Below are 22935 nucleotides of genomic sequence, written 5' to 3' on the forward strand. Positions count from 1 at the left end.
CTTGTAGGGACAGAGGCCCCAAGGGAACATCAAAGTCACATTTCCCAAACCACCCTCTTTCCAGGACATACAGTCAGTGAGGAAAATGTCTAATTTGTGTTTCCCAAGTGTGTTCCGCAATCTGAATAGGTCATATTTTGAAAACGGATTTATTTGGGAAATACTGGGTTAAAGAATATTAAACTATCCCCACTTCAAGCTTGTACAAGTGTTTGCCTTTTGCATCCAGTGTGAATATTCAAAATGGAATAAAATATGCCATGTTTCCCAAAGTTATTTGATTATAGGATGCTGATTTCATAGAACTAGTATTCTAAAGAACACACTGGAAAAAATCTCCCTTCCTCACTTGCCACTGCAGTTGCAAATAAGAAGCCAAATCAGGTACAGTCTTTGCTGGTTCTTATCTAAAAGAAAGAGGGTAGACCATCTGTACCTGGGCTATCTCCTAAGGGGACCTTCCACCTGGAGAGGCAGAGAACCCTGCACCCTGAGTGCTGCTGCCTGGGTGTGGCCGCCCAGCTTCTGAAGGAGCCACGGAGGAAGGCAATGGGGCAGGGAACTTGCAGCACATCACTACTTCGATGACAAAAGTACAGTTATTAGTACAGAGCATTGTTCAGTAATTGTTTCCATTTGTTTGGTTAAATGATTTGAATTGATGTGTATGTTGCTCCCAATACAATAATTTGCATTTATGGAGTTTTCTGTCAGTTTGATGTAATGCATTTATTTTGAGGATCTGGAAAGTTGGAGGGGGTGGAAAATATAACCAGTTTTAGATGTGCACGAGTGGTTAAATGTGGACCCGTCTCCGTAATTACAAATGCATTTGCATTGCCAAGTGAATAGAATCAAGGTAAACTATCAGGTGTTAGGAAAAGTGTCTATGGAGAATCTGTGGGTAAAAAAATGCCCTTCCAAAAAAATATGATAAAAACTGTTTAGTGGCCAAAAGGAAATTAGGACAAACTTAAGTTGATTTATGCTGTGCACAATTAAAATTTTAATACGAAGTGAAAATCCAATGCACCACTTGAATACTAAATTCAGGTAGTGATGCTCTCACTGATTGATACAGTAAAAAGACTATAGCGTTGCATGTTAGAACTCCAGGTCCAGCTTGGCTCTGTTGGGAGCTGGGTGTATATAACCTTGGAAAAGTCATTTAATTTGCTTGTGCCAGAATATTTTTCATTTGCGAATTAAAGGAGCTGAGCTAGTTTATTTTAAGGTACCTTCTAATTCCAAAAGTCTGTGAATATGAATTACATGCTGCTCAGGTAAAGGAAGGAATCACAGAAACTTTACAGGTGGTACAGCATGTTGAGCTAATTTGACTTATTAGATAAAATAACACTGTACTTTTTAGATAAAACTGATGTTTAGTTTTTAGTTAACTTTTTCTTTTTTATTTAAAAACTTCAATTAAAATAGAAAATGTAATAGCAATCTTTCATGAAACCTTACAAAAAATAATAGACAATGAGGAAGAGGTCCGGGTACAACGAAGAAAGTCTTTTAATGCAGCAAATATAGTTTTCAGACCTTAGTTGATTTCTAAAAAAATTATATTAGTGCCTGTTATATAAATATCACCCAAATGGGACCTCTGCTCTTTGCACCTGCCATGTAGGACCCAAGAACAAAACTATTTTTCCAATAGATTTGTTTCCGTTGTCTCAAACTTGCATATATTTTTGACCCTATTTAGTTGTGTTTGATCAAATATTTTTACCGGAAAATTTTCTGTTTTTTACTCCCTTGGAAAACTTGAAACAATAACCACCTTAATACTGTCTCTTGAAAGCAACCTAAGAAGTCATATTCCTATTGATATCAGTGGCTTCCTGGTAGTAACATCTTTGGAACTGCAATATAGTTTTCAAAAACTCTTGAACACTAATATACCATGTAAGTTACCAATGATTTAAAACAGGTAATAATGCTACAAAGTCTTCTTATGTCTGGTGTATGGATGATTCTTTGTAGCTATTTACCCATTTAGAATACACATTTGCCATGAGATATTCATTCATCCATCCATCATTCATTTAACTAATTATCTATCTGACTAACCTCACCGTGTGTGTGTGTGTGGTGCGGTGTGTCTGTCTGTCTGTCTCTCTCTATATATATAGCATAAGCACTTATCAAACTCCAGGCATGGGCTTAGCAAAAGCTCTCTAGCCACTTTGGCTAGATAACCTTGGAAGTTTCAGAATTGATTTCAATATTCACAGCAACCACTGAACTGAAAATGGAAAGAAAAATTAAAATAATACAAGAATCCTATCCTATAATAATTCCTAGTCTTTGGAAAATGCGAGAGGCGCTACAGGATGAATCCTTCATTTGAGGGATGCTGAACCTGAGGGCCAGACTCTATGACGTAGAATGCAGGTCTACTGTTGGCCAGGTTAACACTTTCCACTGATTGCTGACTTGGAACATGCTATTTCTAAGGTAGGAAAATCACCTCAGGAAAACAGCCACAGGAATCAAATGCATTTCAAATAACACAAGGCACCTGTACACCAAAAAATAGAACACCCTTGAACAGTGAACATATGTTATTGTGTTTAGGACCAGGCAAAAGAAAATCCATCCAAAAATTTTTTGATGGTTGGGACTTTTATTCTTTTCTTTTGTTTTTAATGACTGCTTTGGGTCAAGGACAAATGCGTAAATTTCACAATAGATTGCTCCCGCTGTCTAAAACTTGTATATATTTTATTTTTGATCAAATGTTTGTAGAGCAGTGTTCTCTGTGTTTTCCCCCACCGGAAAACTTGAAACAATAACCACCTTAATACCCTCTCTCAAAATTTACAGCATTTCCTAACCCAAGCCCTTAGTCACCATCCTCATTTTGGAAACCATCCTTTACAACTGACTGATTATGCCAAATAAACTTTGGTTCTCAGGCCTCTTATTTGAGGTCTCTAACGAAATTCTGTGGAAAAACAAAGCTTCTGTTCCAAGATGGAAAGAATTTACTTTTGTAAATAAGCATTTTTAAATGATTTTTAAAATACCTTTCTTTTCTTTGATATGCTGCTTCAATTGTTCTTCTGAATTTTTATTGTTTCCCACAATAAATTTTAAAATAGTCAAACTTTGACAATTCCTATTAATTTTAGGTATTCACATTTATTTTGACCTTTTAATTTTATTACTTAATTTCTCTCTCTGCATATGTATAATGTATATTAATTATATATGTATATATCTGCTTTAATTTAGCTTTTGAATCAAGGGAGTAAAGCAATTATGGTTCCTAAGTGTAATTAAAGAATCTCTAATATGATACAGTGGGAAAGGTCTGTGGCAAAAAATGACTTATAGGCATGTCAGTTTCACACTGAAAACCATCAGATGATGAAGTATGAGATGAACTGAGGTAAATCCTTTTACATCTCATACTTCATTCCCTTGTGCCCACAAGCTCAGTAACAGTCTGGTCCCAATCCAGTCTCAGGTACATGAGTCATGACTCGAAGCAGATCTGGATATGCCCCAGTTTATCCCTATCATCCATTCATGTGTCCATCCAGCCATCTTGCCAGAAAGCCTTACTGAGGCTCTAGTATGTGTTAGGCACTGTGCTAGCACTGAGGGTATAAAACATCGTGAAGCAAGTTCTTGTTTGTGACACCTAAGGAAACAAGAAGGTTTGAAAATTACCTAAGAACTTCAAGCATAATTTGTGGACTCTCTGGAGCAGGCAGATCGAAATGGATCTAGTCACACAACAGACCTAAAATCCTTCTACCATTCATTCAGTGTGCTCCTTCCCCCAAATGACTTTCATCAGGAAATGTTTAGGGAGTGTACAAAGAAAAGGAGACATGACATTAATCCTCCCTCAAAACATACAAATTCCCACAAGTTTTCCTAGGACTGACTGTTGACTATGTGTACATTGAGAGCTGTTTCTCTCTCTCTCTCAAAAAAAGGAAATCTTTTCACATCACCAAAGACTACGATCACCTAGGAGAACTCAGTTATGTCTGCTCATTCCAGATGCATTTTGCATTATTACTAGCCTCATTCTACATGAATTCTCAAATAAGTTCCATTTATTTCTGGCTCATAAAGGCCTGGGTTTCACTACAAATGAGAATGTTTGAGTCCTGAAGATGATTAAATGTAGTAACACTTAAGATATTTCTTTTCCTCTCTGTAGCACTTTATAGGAGTCACTTCATATTACTGGGATCAAGGGATTCAAACTGGGGGCAGCACGGAATGTAGTTAAGAATATTGGCTTTGAAGTCTGACTACCTAGGTTCAACTCTGATCATTCTACCACCATTTGTGTGATGTTGGGATAAGTCACTTAATTTATGCTTCAGTTTCCTCATCTGTGAAAAGGGAACAATAATAATAGTGCCCAAATTTCATAAGGTAGTTTTAAGAAATAAATTAGACAGTTCATTAAAAGAGACAGTATTATACAATCTGATTTACATGTTAGCCATTATTATTATTTTCATCTTGGAGAGAAACACTCATGGAGTGAGGGATTTGGAACCTGGTTTGTTATATTTGGGTATGCTGTAAATTGTCATGAATAACTATTACTAATCCATCCCACTAGTGAAATGACTCAAGTAAAGGGAGACCAAGTGACTAATTTGAGTACCTCTACTAAATTAAGATGGAATTAAAACCCAACAAACCATTTCCAAAGCTTTCCTACTTGGGTTTCTCTCAAGGGGGTATTCATTACCAGCCTTGGCACTTATACCAATGGCACATCTATGGGCTCTGCAACTGAGTTGAAAGTGCTTCACCCACCTTGATGTTCATAGGGTTATTCACCAATATTTACGAAGTACCTGCAGGATGTGTGGGATGGTCATCTAGCACGAAAAAGTTCTCTTCTCAACTTTGTAGATTGGAAAACAAAATCAAAAGAAGACATGGGGGGCTTCCCTGGTGGCACAGTGGTTGAGAGTCCGCCTGCCGATGCAGGGGACACGGGTTCGTGCCCCGATCTGGGAGGATCCCACATGCCGCGGAGCCATGGCTGGGCCCGTGAGCCATGGCCGCTGAGCCTGCATGTCCGGAGCCTGTGCTCCGCAACGGGAGAGGCCACAACAGTGAGAGGCCCGCGTACCACACACACAAAAAAGAAGACATAGGCTTCCCTGTCAGCTCCAAAACCACAGGAGGGGTCAAGAGTACAAAGAAATACTGCTTCTCCCACCACCCATCCTGTAGCCCAGATCTCTGTCCCTCAGACCACACACAATCTCACTGCACTTACATTTAGCAAAGTTTTTAAACTATTTATCTCATCTGTTTTCCTTTATCTCCTAATAGTTATAAAGCAGATTCATGTAGTCCTTGGAATCAAAGTTAACATGAATTTTATTACAAAGCAGGGCTAGAATTTATTCATGAGATAGGATGATGTTAAATTTCACTTATTTATTGAAGCTATAAATTGGAGCACAGCAAATGAAGATACGGCATATACCTTTCACAAGAGTTACATTTTTTATTAAAGGAAATGGTAACCATATTTTGAATTCTTAGGAGTAAGATATAACCCTTATTAACACCACCAACACACCAAAAATCCTTTTAATGTACCTGCCTTCTAATTTTAGTGTTAAGAGGCTTTAAAGAAAAATTTTCTTTATGAATTTAATTTGTTCATTAGTATAGTAGGATATATGTCATTAACTTTTATAATTATTAAAGGTCATGGTTCTCCCATCTCATCTCTCTGAAAAATAGTGTTCCATAAAAAATAAAATAGCCAGATCAATTCTAACAGAAATGGTTGTAAGTTAATTTGTTTTTTTTAATTTTCCTAATCTCTTTTTAAGGGTAAGTTTTTGGGGAATCTCTTTCTTCTAACTACTTTCAACAAGCATCAAAACAATCTACGATGCTAACTATAATTTTAAAAACTACAAAATCTACCCCCATTCATTATGCACATTTACTCTTATGATTCAACTCCGCAGAGTAAGGGCTTGGACACTTCTACTGTGGCAATAGCTAAGAGACTCCAAGAGTCACATGCTATAGTTTGATAATCACTCCACAAATCCATGCTCCATTAAACTAGATCCAATGAGGATTCTCAGCCCACAAAACCTGTAGACAGGGCAATATGTCTTCTCTGAAACATTCTCAGGGGATATAGTTTCCTATAAGGATGTTCATCAATACTGAAAATAGTATTCATCTTTTAAAAAAACTCTTTACAGTAGGAAGCAGCTAATCTTCTGATCAATTTCTAGCTAACCTGGAAGGAAAAAAAAATACAGGTTTAGATACTAGCTGAGTGAAGTTAAGCACTTTCCTTAAGCATTCTGGACCTTAATTCTCTTCTTTGTGAAATAAGAAGATATGAGATGACATCTAAGTTCCCTTCCAAATATATAATTCTGTATATCTTACTTGGTGATAGTGATATTTATAAGCTCTGTGGAGTTCACAAGCACGGTCACACAACAGTCTTGTGTGATCCTCATAACTGATTTTCAGAAGTAGGTAGGGGAGTGATCACTGTGTATTTACCCAGTGAGTGTGCTGCTTTTGATATCCAGTAGGATTCACTAGGGACCCTAGATCTAAAACATAATCCAGAAAGATTTAGTTTTCAGGAGTCAGAAAGACTACTTTATAAAATAATTTCTTCCTACTCTGTAGTTCCTCATCGTGAACCCTTCAAACAAAGCCTTACTTAAAAGAAACATATTTAAAAAGGAAAAAAAAGTCATGTTATGTGCTTCTGCTGATGCTGCCCCTAACTGCGTGTTGATTTTAGGTTGAAGATAAAATGTAATCGCCACTTGATAAGTATCTTTTGAGTGAGGATGAGAGCTTCCTGCAGCTATTTGAAATTTTTAACAGCACTTGAGGCTTAGGTAAAATTGGGTTTTTATTTTTCTTTTTGCAGCTTACCTTTGCATACTATTTTTATATAGGTTGGAAATTAACAAGTAAAATAGTTTACAAAAAGAGAGAAAAAGGAGACCCTTACTACTAAAAATAAGTATTCTGAATCCAGAGTGGAATTCTGAGTATCTCTGATGTCTTGCCAGTACCTTTACTTCAAGAAGACACAAAAACAATTCCTCAAAAATATGTATAAAACTTTACAGTCAGGGCTTCGCTGGTGACGCAGTAGTTAAGAACCCGTGTGCCAAAGCAGGGGGCACGGGTTCGAGCCCTGGTCTGGGAAGATCCCACATGCCGCAGAGCAACCCGTGAGCCACAGCTACTGAGCCCGTGCTCTAGAGCTCATGCTCTACAACAAGAGAAGCCACCGCAACGAGAAGCCCGCGCACCGCAACAAAGAGCAGCCCCGGCTCGCTGCAACTAGAAAGCCCGTGCGCAGCAACAGAGACCCAACACAGCCAAAAATAAATAAATAAACAAACAAACAAACAAACTTTACAGTTAATAAAATACTACAACAGATGTGATATTTCATCTTTGCAACAATTCTGTAAGGTAGATAAGCTTGTCCCAACCAAGCTCCCAATTATTCTTCATCTCAGAGGTCAAGGAATTTCTTGAATAACTGAAATCTAAGAGGTTATCTAAAAGACTCATTTTTGTCATTATATCTAACCTCTTCCTGACCTCATTTCTCATCAAAACCATCATGAGAGGTGAGAAATAAAAGCAGTACACTATTTGGTCTGCTCACTTTCCTTCTCTCTCCCTGCCCATTACCCACACTCCTCCTGGAAGTGCAAAGAAGCAAGAAAACAGCCAAAGGATGGGGAAAACAGAAAGAAAGGAGGAGAAACAATAATCTAATCAGGTAGCTACCAGTTGGCTGTACAATGTCATAAAAAATTAAGTCTACAATTGAAACAGAACATATTATCAAATCTTGATTTTACAACATTTTATCGGTCTGAGTTTTCGTATATAACAACAGTTTGGATGGCCATTATAATCCATACTTAAGAATCTGAAACGGTGCAAACTGCAATAAGATATGCTTTTGTCTTGATGTAGATGTATTACATTCTATCTTTTTATTGACATTTAATAATCCACATACAGCATAAGAAAAAAGTCTCAGGCAGAATACTTAACTCAGCAGAGTTTTATACATATCAAGCATCAGGATATTCTATTCATAACATCTCGTATTCTCATCTTTTGGGATATGTGCCTTTTCACTATGCAAGGTCCCAACGGCTCTCAAAGTGCTAAGTCATTTTCTTTAAAGTTTTTCTCTTCTAATTCAGAATATTGCCTTCAAATATGTTTGGAAGTTGAACTAATTTTAACTTCCCCTTCACAGAAGAGGAAAACTACATGCCTTCCCTTTAACCTTTGTAAAACTTGAGTTATTGAGTATATATCTAATGGAAAATAATCTCCAAGCTGTAGTTAGAATCTAGCAATTTTGTAGTGGGCATAATTTTGAATAGAAATGAAACGATCTCTAAGCATGATAGTGGTTCAATTAAAAAAAAGTATCGTAATGCCAACTGTCCTTAAACATACAAAACCCCTCAATTCAGCAACGTCTCACAAATTCACAGCTATAGCTCTCACAATCAAATTAACCTTTTCTACCTCAAAAGAAGTCAAAGGACTTAAATATGATTGTCCAAAGTGATGTGACACCAGACACACCTTTAGCTCTGATTTGATGTCATTTCTTTAATCAATAAAAACCAAGACAACATTCCTGTCTTCCACCCCAACCTTTCTGCAGCAAGCTTCGAGAATTTGAAAAGCAAACCTCTTGTTCACATCTCTATCCACAGATTTCTCCATCCACACAACGTATATGTGTCACCAACAAAAACTGAGGAAATGGACTTGTGACAAACTCATACACATTTTGAAACAAACAGAGCCAAAGTTTAAAAATATGATGGCCTTTCACTTAAAATAAAAAGCCTAAGCAAGAGGTGCTACTTTTCAACTTTCAACTTTTTCTAAAAATTACTAAGACTTTTTTTTGTAATGGAGAAACATAGTTGTTGAGCTATGATTATTTAGAATAAAAATCCAAGATAATCGTATGAATTTTATGCATTCACGTTTCACCTTTAACCAAGACAATAGAGTAGCAAAAAGAAAAAAATAATTCTGGTACACCTTAATCCTTAAGAAAAAAACAACTAAAACAACACAAAGCTACTATAATCTTTCCACATCTCAGGCACTATATTTTTCATTAAAAACTATCATACAAGCAATATCAATCTAATAAGTATCTCACAAATGGATTGTACCATACATTTAAAATTATTTGCATGAGAATCTCAAAGCCACTGTCAAGACCCTGTGAGAAGGCATTTTCTGAGGCATGATCACATACTACAACTGCCACATTAATTCAAGGCTGCCACAATACAATGAGTGAACCAAAATATAACACTTACCTTATTATAAATAACTGGCAAATTACAGACACTTTTCAGCTTGCAGCTATATAGCATAGTTGATTAGAAACAAATAAAACATCTTTCACTCCAGTGACAGAACTGCATCTTCAGACTTGGCTTTCTTTACTGAATCCCGGCAAGAGAGGCTGTTCTCCTCCAAGGGCTAGTAGCAGCCTCTTCGCAGATAGCACTTGCTGCTCTGAACGGCAGCGACTTAGAATGAAAGTAAGAGGAACCCGTGATGTTTAAACACGGTTGCTTCACATTCACAGGATATGACTCAACTCTCTCTCAAATCAGTAGGGACACAGTTTCCCCTCATAAAACTTAGATTGCGTAACAAACATCACATTTGGGGGTCTCAAATGTTTACAAACTAAAACTGAAAATTTTCACCCGCTAAATCATATGTGCATTTTTAGTCAACTTCTTCCCTGTGGCACAAGTCGCAAATGGAAATTCGAATAATAGCCTGGCACAAAGAAAAACTACCCTGCTTGCTCTCCACAGTGAATCAGTATAATGCTATTAAATGTGTGTGAACTTGCCAACATCCCTCTGGCAGAGATACAAAAAGAGGCACACTAAAGTCACTAATGTTCCATCAGTGCAAACACAGTGTAGGATAAAACTCTATTTTAACATGCAAGAAGTAGCAATTCCACAAAACACAATAGAATCTTCTTCACTAAGTAGAGAATGGAAATAGATCTTCGTGGTTTGCTGTCGCTGATTCCCACAGAAATCCTGTCCTACGCTGTCATTACCGTGTGATGCGAGCTCTACCTACCTCTCCAACTCAGAGCTTTCCTTTATCTGTTTCGTGAACATTTCTAAAGAAACGTGACTAATGACACAACTCCTCTAGTAACTGCGGCAATTTTCTGTGCTTTTCCCACCTCCCAATACCTCTTAACTCTGAGCTGCACTAAGCTTAATCACACATTGAATTACTATGTTTGCACACCTCAGTCAATAAACATTATAGACATAGACCCTTGGAGAAAAATCTACTACATAAATTCAGTTGCCATCACCAACAGCAAGGACAAAAAAATGAAAACACACATGTCATTCATAGCAAATACACTGAAACCATCTAGACCAGGACTGTTCAGTAGAAATATAAGGTGAGCCACATATGTAATTTTAAACATTTTAGTCATCACATTAAAAGAGGGAAAAGAAACATGTAAACCTAATTTTAATAATGTTTATCCTAATATATCTAAAATATTATCATTTCAACCCAGAATCAATATAAAATTAATTAAATATTTTATAATTTTTGTACTAGCCTTGGAAAGCTAATGTGTATTTTACATTTATACTACATTTTAATTTGAACTAGCTACATTTGAGTACTCAATGGCCAATACATGGCTAGTGGCTACCATATTGCTTCAGCATAGGTCTAGAGTTTTGGGTTCATTCTTAGTCCTCAGCTGTAGTTCAAATGCTCTCTCTTCAGAGAAGGCTTCCCTTACCACCTTACCTGAAACGACCTTCTCCAATTACTTTGCATCTCATGATCCTTTACATTTCCTTCACAGACTGGAATTTTCTTCTTTATTTGTTTGTTTACTTATTTATAGTCTGTGGGCCCTAACAAGAAGGTAAGAAACCTGAGGGCAGGGATCTTGTTGTGGTCAGTATTTCATCCCCAGCCCCTGGCATGGTGATCAGTCCATAGCAAAATTTAATAAACATTGTTTAATAAATGAATAAATAAAATACAGAATTTGTATTATGGATTGGCAAATAGTAGAATATTAAGAAATGTGATTTAAGACCAAGTATCTATCATGTTGTTGATACAATCTATCACTGTCACTGAATATTTAGCAAATATATTGGGTAACACTTTCCTAAATTGAAAAACTATCTCTTTTTCATAATGTTAATGATCCTCAATCTATAACATGCTTTCTTTTCACACACAATATTATATAGAAACAATATACTTGTTTCATTACTCCAGCAAAGATTTTGAAAGATACTTATAAGAATCCTTTGGTCCTTATGACATAAATCTAGATACCATTAGTAAATCTATTTATCTGCTACTCACAAAAACGTAAAATATTATCTATAAGACGTTTGTAGTGACAATTATATATTTGCCTGAGCAGCAACGTGCCTCCTCCTTCTACTAGTATCATAATCCTGATTTTTATCTAGCAAATCACCTATTCCTCCCTCCCTCTCAATCCATGTGGTTTACATCATGCTGACCTAGCCCCAGAAGTGGGCATGTGACCCAGGCCTGACCGACCAGTGTAAACTATCCACAGCGCTGCAGTGATAGGGTCAAGGATGGGCACATGACCCAAGCTGGTCCAGTGAGAGGCAACCCTTACACTTTTGCTGACGTTGGGAGAGAGGCTGTAACGTTTGTAGAATGTAAGTCTGGAACTGCTGTTTGACATATTTGCTACCACATGAAGTGAGGTTGTCTGAAAATGAGGCCAACCAAGAAAAAGCCAAAGTCGAAGATGAGAAAGGCAGATTCTGGACAACACTACTGTAGTTCCTAGATCTGGCCATTCAGTAAGTCACATCTGCCCTCTGCTGTAATGATGGATGTACTAGAATATTCACTGCAGAGTTTTTTATAATAGTAAAAAACTGGAAACTTTGCAATGGGCCATGCACAATGGAAGAGTTAAATAAATAATGAGTTATCTATACTAAGGAATTTATGTAGCTAATAAAAACACAGGCTATCTAGATGCACTGACACGCAAAGCTCCCTAAAAGACATTACATGGAAATAACATGTTGCAGAAAAATACATTATCCCAGTTCTGGGTACATGAATTTTTATATACAAAGTCATAGAAAAGGACCTGGATGAGTGCACACCAATTGTGGACAAGTGGTTATGTCTGGGAAAGAGATTCGAAATAAGAGGGTGATGGGGGACAAGGAGAGAGCCAATCATTTTCCTTAGTTTATTGCCTATTGCATAAATCTACAACATTTTTTATTTGTAGACTTGTGGTACGCGGGCCTCTCACTGTTGTGGCCTCTCCCGTTGTGGAGCACAGGCTCCGGAAGCGCAGGCTCAGCGGCCATGGCTCACGGGCCCAGCCGCTCCGCGGCATGTGGGATCTTCTCGGACCGGGGCACGAACCCGTGTCCCCTGTTCTTTTCAGATTACCTAAGGAGTACACGAATTCATTTTCATTTTATGAGATTTATGCAGGGGCTTCCCTGGTGGCCCAGTGGTTGAGAGTCCGCCTGCCGATGCAGGGGACACGGGTTCGTGACCCGGTCCAAGAAGATCCCACATGCCGCGGAGCGGCTGGGCCCGTGAGCCATGGCCGCTGAGCCTGCGCTTCCGGAGCCTGTGCTCCACAACGGGAGAGGCCACAACAGTGAGAGGCCCGCATACAGAAAAAAAATAAAATAATAAATAAATAAATAAATAACAACTTGATATTTTATATTTCTCATCGTACTACATCATTCTCACTCTGAGTGGACTACTCTTGTTATTTCTTTAAAACGATGTAACAGAAATGAAAGTGCTCTTCTCTACCCCATTCTTTACCAGCCCAAATTTATGTATTGCCTACTTTTTCAGTCTGGCTAAAAGATATGTTGAGAGAGACAAAGACAGGAGAGAGACAGATAGGAACAGACAGCAAGCTACAAGAGAAATCTCCACTGCACCTTCTAAGATTGGCTAAAGTCTTTGATTTTTTTTTTCTCTTGGCCTCCTGAAAGCACTTTTATTGACTTCATAAAAATACAGCTTGGATTTATTCAACTGTCAACATATCAACAGCCAAATATTTATAATAATAATCTTTATATTAATTTAGATAGTCTTGGATCACAGTAAATAAACTGGCCTATTATCAGCTCACTGAAAGGCTTCTGGTCTCTGAACTGGGCACAACTGCTTTCCTAATTAACATAAAATCTAAACCTTTATTGTTTTTTTTGGCTTGATCTAGTCCTCAGAAATCTTCACATTATCTTAGGTACCACCTCCTGCTTTTATATTGCCCTAGATTTCCACAGTATTCCCTCCTTAAAAATCACACAGCTAAAGATGCTCAGAGTGTGAGACAGGAGTCAGGGCCCTTTTGATGCTTAGTAAAGCTGAGCAGAATTGGAATTTACACAGGGCTGACACACTGATGTGTTTGTTAACAGTGAGTACTGCTCTATTTTATTCTCAAAGCCCATTTATCCTGGTAACTTAAACCTCCTACAGAGTCTGATGACCTTCTCCTTCCATTATCCTTGCCTCCAATGAAAATCTTAACATTATGCCAAACTTGCTTCAGATTTCCTGGAAGAAATAAAACATAACAGATACAATGGAAGCCACCATATGGCCCTGCCTATTCTATCTCCTTCCATTCCCTCTTAAGGTAAACACTCTATAGGATTATCTTTCATCATCCCCATACAACTTTTTATATTTTATTAAATATGTGTTTATCCATAAACAAGACACTGATTTGCATGTTTTAAGCTTCATAAAATGGTATCACGGTATATAGATGCTTTGGGTTTTGTTTTTTTTTTTGCATAGCATTACCTTGAGGTTTCATGTTTATTCTTTTCAACTGCTATATAGCATCCCAATCCATGCATCCATTCCCCTGTTGGTAAACTTAGGTTGTCTTTAATTTATTGCTATTATTAAACTACCCTAATTCTTGTACATGTGCAAGAATTTCTCTAAAGGTGAATAACAGGGGATAGAATTGTAGGGTTAAAGGATATACACAGCTGCACCTTTACTGGAAATTGCCAAACTGCATCCCAACATAATTAGACTAATTTACAATTCAACCAGCAGTGTATGAGAGTCTTCCTTGCACTAGATTCCTAGAAACAATACCCACAGTACTGATATTCCAGACTCTGACATTTTTGCCATTTGTTTGTGACTGGTATAGTATCTCAGTGTTTTAATTATGGTTTCCCTGATTACTACTGAAGTTGAGCATCTTATCTAATTATTATTGGCCTTTTCCCTATTGGGTTGTTTGTCTTTCTTTCACTTATTTTTGGGAAGGTCTTTCTATATTACAGTTCAGCTCCTTTGTCAATTCTATGAGCTATAGCTATCACCCTTCAGTGTGTGGTGTGTTTTATCATTGTTCACAATATCTTTTGTGGTTTATTATTTTAAAATTTTATGGTTTTTTTAATTTAAAACTTTATTTTTTCCAGTTATCTGTCTATATTTCTTGAGTCAAAGTTATGGTGAAAATTAAGTGTTCCTCAGTCATGATTCCTGAAGCATTTCCAAAAATAATGGCAGACTGCATATCTAAAGAGGACCTGAGATCTCCTATTTCCAATGAGTTCAGTTCATCCATTACTGAGTACCTGCTATGTGCCCCACACTGGGCACACACATGAAGCAATCCGTATCATCAAGAAATATGGAGTCTAATTGAGGAAAGAAAACTTAGGAGCAGATGGTGAAATGGAGAAATAACTCTGTGCCAGAGATTGTGCTAATTCATTACTTCATTTAGGACCGGTTTAGGTAAGACGGAGTAAATGTTATTGTAAGAGATATATACAAGATGCTAGGAGGCAGAGAGAAGAGAATATGTTATTACCTTGCACCCCAAAGATTATTCAAAAGATTGCCTTGCACCCCAAAAGATTATTATTACCTTGCACCCCAAAGATTATATCAAGTAGTCAAATTTGAGGTAAAAGAGACCTGTGAGATACAGGAGGATCTACAACTGACATTTCTCTTTTCTCAAGCAAATCCATTTTCCCAAATAGGTCACTCATAAATTAATCCTAATTTATTTAGAAGATTAATAGGAATTAAGGGGCAGGTTATTCACTGGAAAAAAATGCTTCCTTGGGAAGCTAATTCCTGTTTACGATCAGTAATCCAATTACATAATGACATTTTCTCCATTCATGAAAGTTAAAAGACAAAAAAGCCAGTAGTTCTTAGGAACCATAACAAATGGCAAATCTTCCTGTATCTGATTATTCATAATTTGTAATACTGAAGTTAAAAATAAGCTCTTGTTCCTTAAAGAAATTCTATGGTAAATACATCTATAAACAAAACATCCATATTTATCACTTTTGTAAATACAATGTTCATATTATGTTTCTTTCAGTGTAGGTAGTATCTAGAGCATTTTAAAAAGTGTAGAATATGAAAGTACTTAATATTCTTCACCCAGGAGGAAGAAAGGACTCGAGCTAGAATTAGAGAAAGGTGGCCAGCAGCATCACATATTTCCTCTGCAAAGATTAAGGGTATCCTACTTCCTTGAAGCTATCAGCTTTATACTTCAGTCTTCTATCACTGGAACCCTCTAGGACTTAACAAACTCAAATGTGTTTTCAGTTTGTCACTTGGGGGTGACAGTAAAATGAATCTGGAAAAAAGAAAATAAGACTGCCCTTTGAGAATTAACCTTTGAAATAAAAATATAGTAGGTCAAAGCACATAGATAAATAAAGGCAAGTTTAATTGTCAGAATGATATAAACTCAAATGCCTGAAGGCGTGTGCATTACCAGGAGGTAATGCATCAATGTCGTGGACCTGGTGGGGACCTGCATGAATGGACTGAAGGGCAGTACTCCAGCCTCATCTACAGGGGACAGTCTGTACTCAGCTCCAGAGAGTTGACCCCACGTGGGAAGGGCCCAGGAAGGCTAGGTCTCTGGATTTTTTCCAATTTTTCTGGTTATGTGAATACTCCTGATTTTTAAATCTTAGCATCTATATAGTGTGAGACAAACTAAAGCTTTTGAAGGTCAGATGTACCCATGGAACAGCCAGTCTTGGATCCTCAGACATGACAATAATCTATTAAACATACTGATTCTGCCAGTAGAGAGACATGGTCCAGACAAGGAAATAGGTGCAAAGCAATCTCAGAAGCAAGCATAGGCCATGGCCACTCAAATGCTGGGCGAGGGTGCTCTGGGCTGGTGGCATGTCCCTTATTATTATAAATCTCCGTCTAATTCCATCACACCCATCAGTCTGAGAAAGAACTGTCTTCTGATTCCATGCTCACCAAACTACTTTCTGATTAGAATTTGGTACCCTGTTTACATGACTTTAGGGAGAACTTGCTGGAAATTTAAGGAACTTAAGGAGCAACTCAGCAGCTATGTCTCCCATTATAAATTAATAAGTTGACAGCCTGGTTAGTGGTGGCCTGCCTACAGGCACAGAAAGGGCTGGGTGGGGACACGAGCCACCAGACCCCAGCAGTTTCACTTCTCATTGTAAATGGAAACATTGGCATTCTGATTCTGTACATTAGTCATATGAGCTTTGTTAATATGAGCCCAGCTCTGGGGGACAAATGGGCTCTGGAACTGCTGACGAGTGTGGTTTCTGGGCCCACAAGGCTTTGCGCCAGACCATGGATAGTGGCAAATGCCCTAACACAAGTCCACCCTGCAAGGCCTCCTAGGAGCTTAAGTAATTTATCTTACAACCTCACTCACCCTCACTCTGCCCCCAGGGCCATACCTTTCAAAGGATTCCTGTCTGATTCTATGAAGGTCCAGAAGTGACCTAGAAGTGTGAAGCGAAGAATCAAAGAGAAAACCCAATGAACACGGACAGAATGCCCACAGAAATGAAAATACATATCTGCAATCAGATCTACAATCTGCTAGGAAGCAGATATTGTGCTATGTGCTTGCTAAAGACCATCCCATGTAATCCTCAGAAACTCTGTGAAGCTAGTACTACTTTTGACAATTATTTTACAAAGGAGGAAATGGAGGCTTAAGGAGCTTAAGTAAACTGACCACATTTACACAGCTAACGAGTAGTGGAGTTGGGATTAGAATCCACACCTTTAAACACTACGCTCTTGTTGTCTGTATACTTTATTTCACTTCACTGTTTTTAGCACCAAACATGCACTGTGTACTTATTATATGCCAGGCACCGTTCCAAGTACTCTACCAATATTAACTAATTTCTTCCTCATGATAACCTTATGAAGTGGGCACTAAAATATCCTTATTCTGATAAGGAAACTGAGGCAAAGAGAAGTTATGTAACTTGCCCAAGATTATACAGCCCGTAAGTGGCATAACCAGGATTCAAACATAGGCAGTCTGGCTCCAATGTCCACGCTTTCAGTCTTGTGCCACTCTTACAATGTTTCCTTGGAAGAAATGATGAAGATTCAAATTTCAAATGTTAATTTCTATACTATTGTAAGTGCACTTTTTCAGGAGGATAGACAGAAACACAAGGGGAAAAATTTATGCCATATCATTTCTCTTTATTATATACCAATTAGAAAAACTGCAATTCTTCTATATTTGATAATTATGAAGCAAGTAACCACCATAAAATATTACAGGCCTAGATACAATTATTCTTAGGAGATATATCCAAGGAGGGTGACAAATTTAATTCTATACCTTTTTTTCCTCAGTATTGCAGAGGAAATTAAAGGAATACTTTTTATTTCTGCATCTATAAATTCTGGGAAGTAAAGACTGGAATACTTTTGAGAAATCTAAGATGAATCAAATATTCCAGAGTTTAATTTAAAGGTCATTTCCTCTTAGAAATTGAGGAAGCTTAATTTCAGAATAAAAGTGCATTGAACATAAAGAAATTGATGTGGATACATCCGACTTTAAACCACACTTTCTGTTAAACTGAAAATGGAACTTTCAGTTCCATAAATTGCCAACTTTTATTAAAAATAATACTTTGGAATAGATTTGGTAAAAAAATAACACCTTCTGACTCATGTAGTAAATGTGAAGGGAACATTTCTATTTAAATAGTGAGAAAAGGCCTTCATTGGTTCCTATGCCACTTAAACAACAATCCAATTTAGACCCTCCCAGACAGGGTCTACAAAGTTAACTCAATCCTGAATTCAGAAGATCTGTTTAAGTGTGGGATATGTTGCATTCCCCTACGGTCTCTGGTGTTTGATTAAGTTTATAAACTCTTTCCAGAAACTGTCATCTTGGGAGATAAAGCATGCTTCTGAACCAGCTCATAAACTGGCACTCAACAAAAAGAGACAATACCTATAATGCTTTCTTTCTTTCAGTTCTCTCTTCTCTGAAACAGTCCAACCATCTTTGCTTACACAATTCGTGTAGTCTGGTCATCAAAACATAGCTTACTCCCCTAGCAGTACTGCTTCCCTAGTTTTATATCTGAGAATTCTCAACACAACCCACACTCGGGCCCCTCTCCTGGGGCCCCTTCATATTTCTCTTCTCATTCTCTTGCTACTTCCATTCTTCCTTGCATTGTCTCCATTTCATAAAACCATTTTAGGAATTTTAAAGTCATTTTTGAGGCAACATTCCATGGTTGTTAAAAGAGTAGGTTTTAAAAATCTGACTACTTTATCAGGGCAGCACCAATCTTGGAACTCCCCGGCCTCCACAGCCAGCCACCTGGCAACCCAGCCCTTCCCACCAGCAGGTCAGCAACAGACCCAAGACCACCTCCCAGGGCTGTGGAGCCAGATGCACTGGGATTTGGCCCTGCCCACCAGCAGGTCAGCAGCCACTGCATAAGGCAGGTCAGCAGCCACTGCATAAGGCAGTCCAACCAGGCTGGGGGCCAGCCCTGCCTACCAGCACACTACAGCAGTCAGCCCTGACACAACAGAAAGGCCCACACAGCCCACATGGGTGGTACCCCTAAAGCATATAGATCTGGTGACCAGAGGAGAATGTGCAACTGGACCCCACAGGACATCTCCTACATAAGGTCACTTCTCCAAGATGAGGAAATGTAAATGACCTACCTAATACATAGAGACAAGGCAGAGGATAAGAAAGAGAATCAGGCAAAATGGAGACAGAGCAATATGTTCCAAATGAAGTACCAAGACAAAACCTCAGAAAAACAAGACAAAACAAAACGAGGTAGAGATAAGCCACCTGTTTCATAAAGAGTTCCAGGTAATGATCAAAAATATTCTCAACAAAGAGAATATTTCAAGAGAAGAGATGAACACAGTGAGAAGTTTAACAAAAAGTTAGAAAATATAAAGAAGATCGAAACACAGCTGAAGAATACAATAACTTAAATAAAAAATACACTAGAAAGAATCAACAGTAGATTCGATGATAGAAAGGAATGGATCAGTGAACTGGAAGACTGAGTAGTGAAAATCATCCAAGCTGAACAGAAAAAAAAAAAAAATTTTTTTAATGAGGATAGTTTGCAAGACCACTGGGACAACATAAAGTGTACAAGATTTGCATTATACTCCCAGAAGGAGTAGAGAGAGAGAAAGGAGCAGAGAACTTTTTTTTTTAAACATCTTTATTGGAGTATAATTGCTTTACAATGGTGTGTTAGTTTCTGCTTTATAACAAAGTGAATCAGCTATACATACAGAGAACTTACTGAATAATAGCTGAAAACCTCCCTAACTGGGGAAAGGAAACAGACATCTAGGATGCGCACAGAGTCCCAAACATGAACCCAAGGAAGTTCACACCAAAACACGTTGTAATTTAAATGGCAAAAATTAAAGATAAAGAGAGAATCTTAAAAACAGGAAAAGGAAAGCAACTAGTTATGTACAAGAGAATTTCCATAAGACAATCAGCTGACTTGTTAGCAGAAACTTTGCAGGCCAGAAGGAAGTGGCACAATATATCAAAGTGATGAAAGGAAAAAAATCTACAACTAAGAATATACCACCTGGCAAGGTTATCATTCAGATTTGAAGGAGAGATAAAGAGTTTTATAGATAAGCAAAAGCTAAAAGAGTTCAGCACCACTAAATCAGGTATTCAAGAAATGTTAAGGGGACTTCTCTAAGGAGAAAAGAAAACATCGCAACTAGAAATATAAAAATTACAAAAGGAAAAATCTCATTGGTAAAGGCAAACATGCAGTAAAGGTAGTTGATCAACTGGTTAAAAGACAAAAATAATAAAGTCATCCATATCCACAATAAGTAGTTAAGGAATACACAAAACAAAGAGGTATAAAACATGATGTCAAAAACATTAAATATGGGGGTGATGAGTAAAAATACAGATTGTTAGAATGTGTTTGAACTTAAGAGATCATCAACTTAAAATAATCACTTATATATAGAGGTGTTATATATGAACTTAGTGGTAACCACAACCTAAAAATCTAGAATAGATACACACAAAAAAGAGAAAGGAATCCAAACGTAACACTAAAGATGGTTATTAAATCACAAGTGAAGAGAGGAAAAGAAGAACAAAGGAAAAAAAAAGAACTACAGAACACCCAGAATACAATTAATAAAATGGCAACAAGTACATACCTATCAATAATTACTTTAAATGTAAGTAGACTAAATGCTCCATTCAAAAGACATAAAGTGGCTGAATGGGTAAAAATCCAAGACCCATATATATGCTGCTTACAAGAGACTCACTTCTAATCTAAAGACACACACACTGAAAGTGAGGAGATGGAAAAATGTCTTCCATGTAAATGGAAATGAAAGGAAATCTGGGGTATTAATATCAATATCAGACAAAAGAGACTTTAAAACAAACACTGTAATAAGAGGCAAAGAAGGATATTACATAATGATCAAGGGACCAATCCAAGAAGAAGGTATAACAACTGTAAATATATATGCACCCAACATAGGAGCATCTAAATACATAAAGTAAATATTAACAGACATAAGAAAGAAATTGATAGTAAAACAATAATAGTAGGGGACTTTAACACCTCACTTGTATCAATGGACAGACCATCCAGACAGAAAATCAACCAGGAAACACTGACCTTAAACAACACATTAGATCAGATGGACTTAATAAATATATATTTATATTTCATGCAAAGGCAGCAGAATACACACTCTTTTCAAATGCACATGGAAAATTCTCTAGGATAGATCACACGCTAGGACATGAAACAAGTCTCAATAATTTAAGAAGAATGAAACCATATCAAGCATCTTTTATAACCACAGGTATGAGGCTAGAAACCAACTACAAGAAAAAAACTTCAAATAACACAAACAACTGAAGGCTAACCAATATGCTATTAAATAACCAATGGGTCAGGGAATAAATCAAAGAGGAAATAAAAAAATATCTGGAGACAAATGAAAATAAAAACACAATGGTCCAAAATCTATGGGGTGTAGCAAGAGCAGTTCTAAGAGGGAAGTTTACAGTGATATAAGCCTACCTCAGGAAAAAAGAAAAATGTTAAATAAACAATCTAAACTTACACCTAAAGAAACTAGAAAAAAGAAGAACAAAAGCCAAAGCTAGTAGAAGGAAAGAAATCATAAAGAACTAAATAAAATAGAGATTTAAAAAAAAAAAAAAGATCAATGAAACTAAGAGTTGGTTCTTTGAAAAGATAAGCAAAATTGGTATATCGTAAGCCAGATTCATCCAGAAAAAAAGAGAGAGGACCCCAATAAATAAAATCAGAAATGAAAGAAGAAAAGTTACAACCAACCACAGAAATAGAGGGATCATAAGAGATTACTGTGAACGATTACCCACCAACACAGTGGACAACATAGAAGAAATGGATAAATTCCTAGAAACGTACACTCTCCCAAGAGTGTACTGAATCAGAAAGAAAGAGGAAATACGAAGAGATTAACTGCCAGTAATAAAACTGAATCAGTAAAAAAAAAAAAAGAACTCCCAACAAAAAGAATACAGGACCAGATGGATTCACAGGTGAGTTCTACCAAAGATTTTTTTAAAAGTTGACACCTAGCCTTCTCAAACTATTGCAAAAAATTGAAGAGGAAAGACTACTTCTATAAGGCCAGGATTCCCTCATTCTACAAGGCCAGCATTACTCAGATACGAAAACCAGACAAACATACCACACACACACACACAAAAAAAGAGCTGGAAAATACAATTCCCAAGGACTATGCGTTAATGAAGAAACTGGCAGCATGAGCTTGGCTAAATTTCTTAATTGCTACGTGCCAGTGATTGCTATGTGCCTCTTGCTTTCCCCTCTTTGTGTGTCTACAGCACTTTACCTATGCCCGTTCTGCCATTGAAAGTTGGATGTTGTGAGGAATGGGGGAAATGGGGAAATGTTGGTCAAAGTGTACATAGTTTCATTTATACACAATGAATAAGCTCTGGGAATCTAGTGTACAGCATGGTGACTATAGTTAATAATACTATATTGTATACTTGAAATCTGCTAAAAGAGTACATCTTAAATGTTCTCACCACACATGAAAGAAATAACTATGTGAGGCAATTGATATGTTAATTAGTTTGACTGTGATATCACTTTACAATGTATACATATATAAAACATCATATTGTACACCATTAAATACATATAATTTCTACTTGTCAATTATACATCACTAAAGCTAAAAAGAAAAGAAAAAAAGTTGGGCATGGTGGGGCAGATAACTTGTCTCTTATGTTCACAGTTCCTCAGATTTAAAAGCTGTGCTTAAAGAACTACACTGAAGGAGTCGAATCTTCACCAGGACCTTCAATGATAAAAAAAACTAGTGGATGTTTAGAGTTGAGGGTCTTGGGGAAGAAGATGAGTACATTTGGCATGT

The 22935-nt window shown here is 37.2% G+C and overlaps 1 protein-coding gene across 3 annotated transcripts in view; it reads right to left on the reverse strand.

Moving 5' to 3' along the window:
* MCTP1 (multiple C2 and transmembrane domain containing 1) overlaps positions 1-22935 on the reverse strand; it is a 534361-nt gene that overhangs the window by 349528 nt on the left and 161898 nt on the right. For 2 of the 3 annotated variants that reach the window (XM_029217600.1, XM_029217599.1), the window contains exon 1: positions 9387-9473. The exons of the other annotated variant lie outside the window; for it this stretch is intronic. In XM_029217600.1, coding sequence (XP_029073433.1) covers positions 9387-9443 — 57 coding nt within the window. In that variant the 5' untranslated portion in view covers positions 9444-9473. Of the gene's footprint in view, positions 1-9386; positions 9474-22935 lie in introns of those variants that run through there. 3 annotated transcript variants of the gene reach the window in all.

This window comes from Monodon monoceros, unplaced genomic scaffold (assembly GCF_005190385.1).
Source record: "Monodon monoceros isolate NGI ecotype Baffin Bay Population unplaced genomic scaffold, NGI_Narwhal_1 Super_Scaffold_12, whole genome shotgun sequence".
NCBI lineage: Eukaryota > Metazoa > Chordata > Mammalia > Artiodactyla > Monodontidae > Monodon > Monodon monoceros.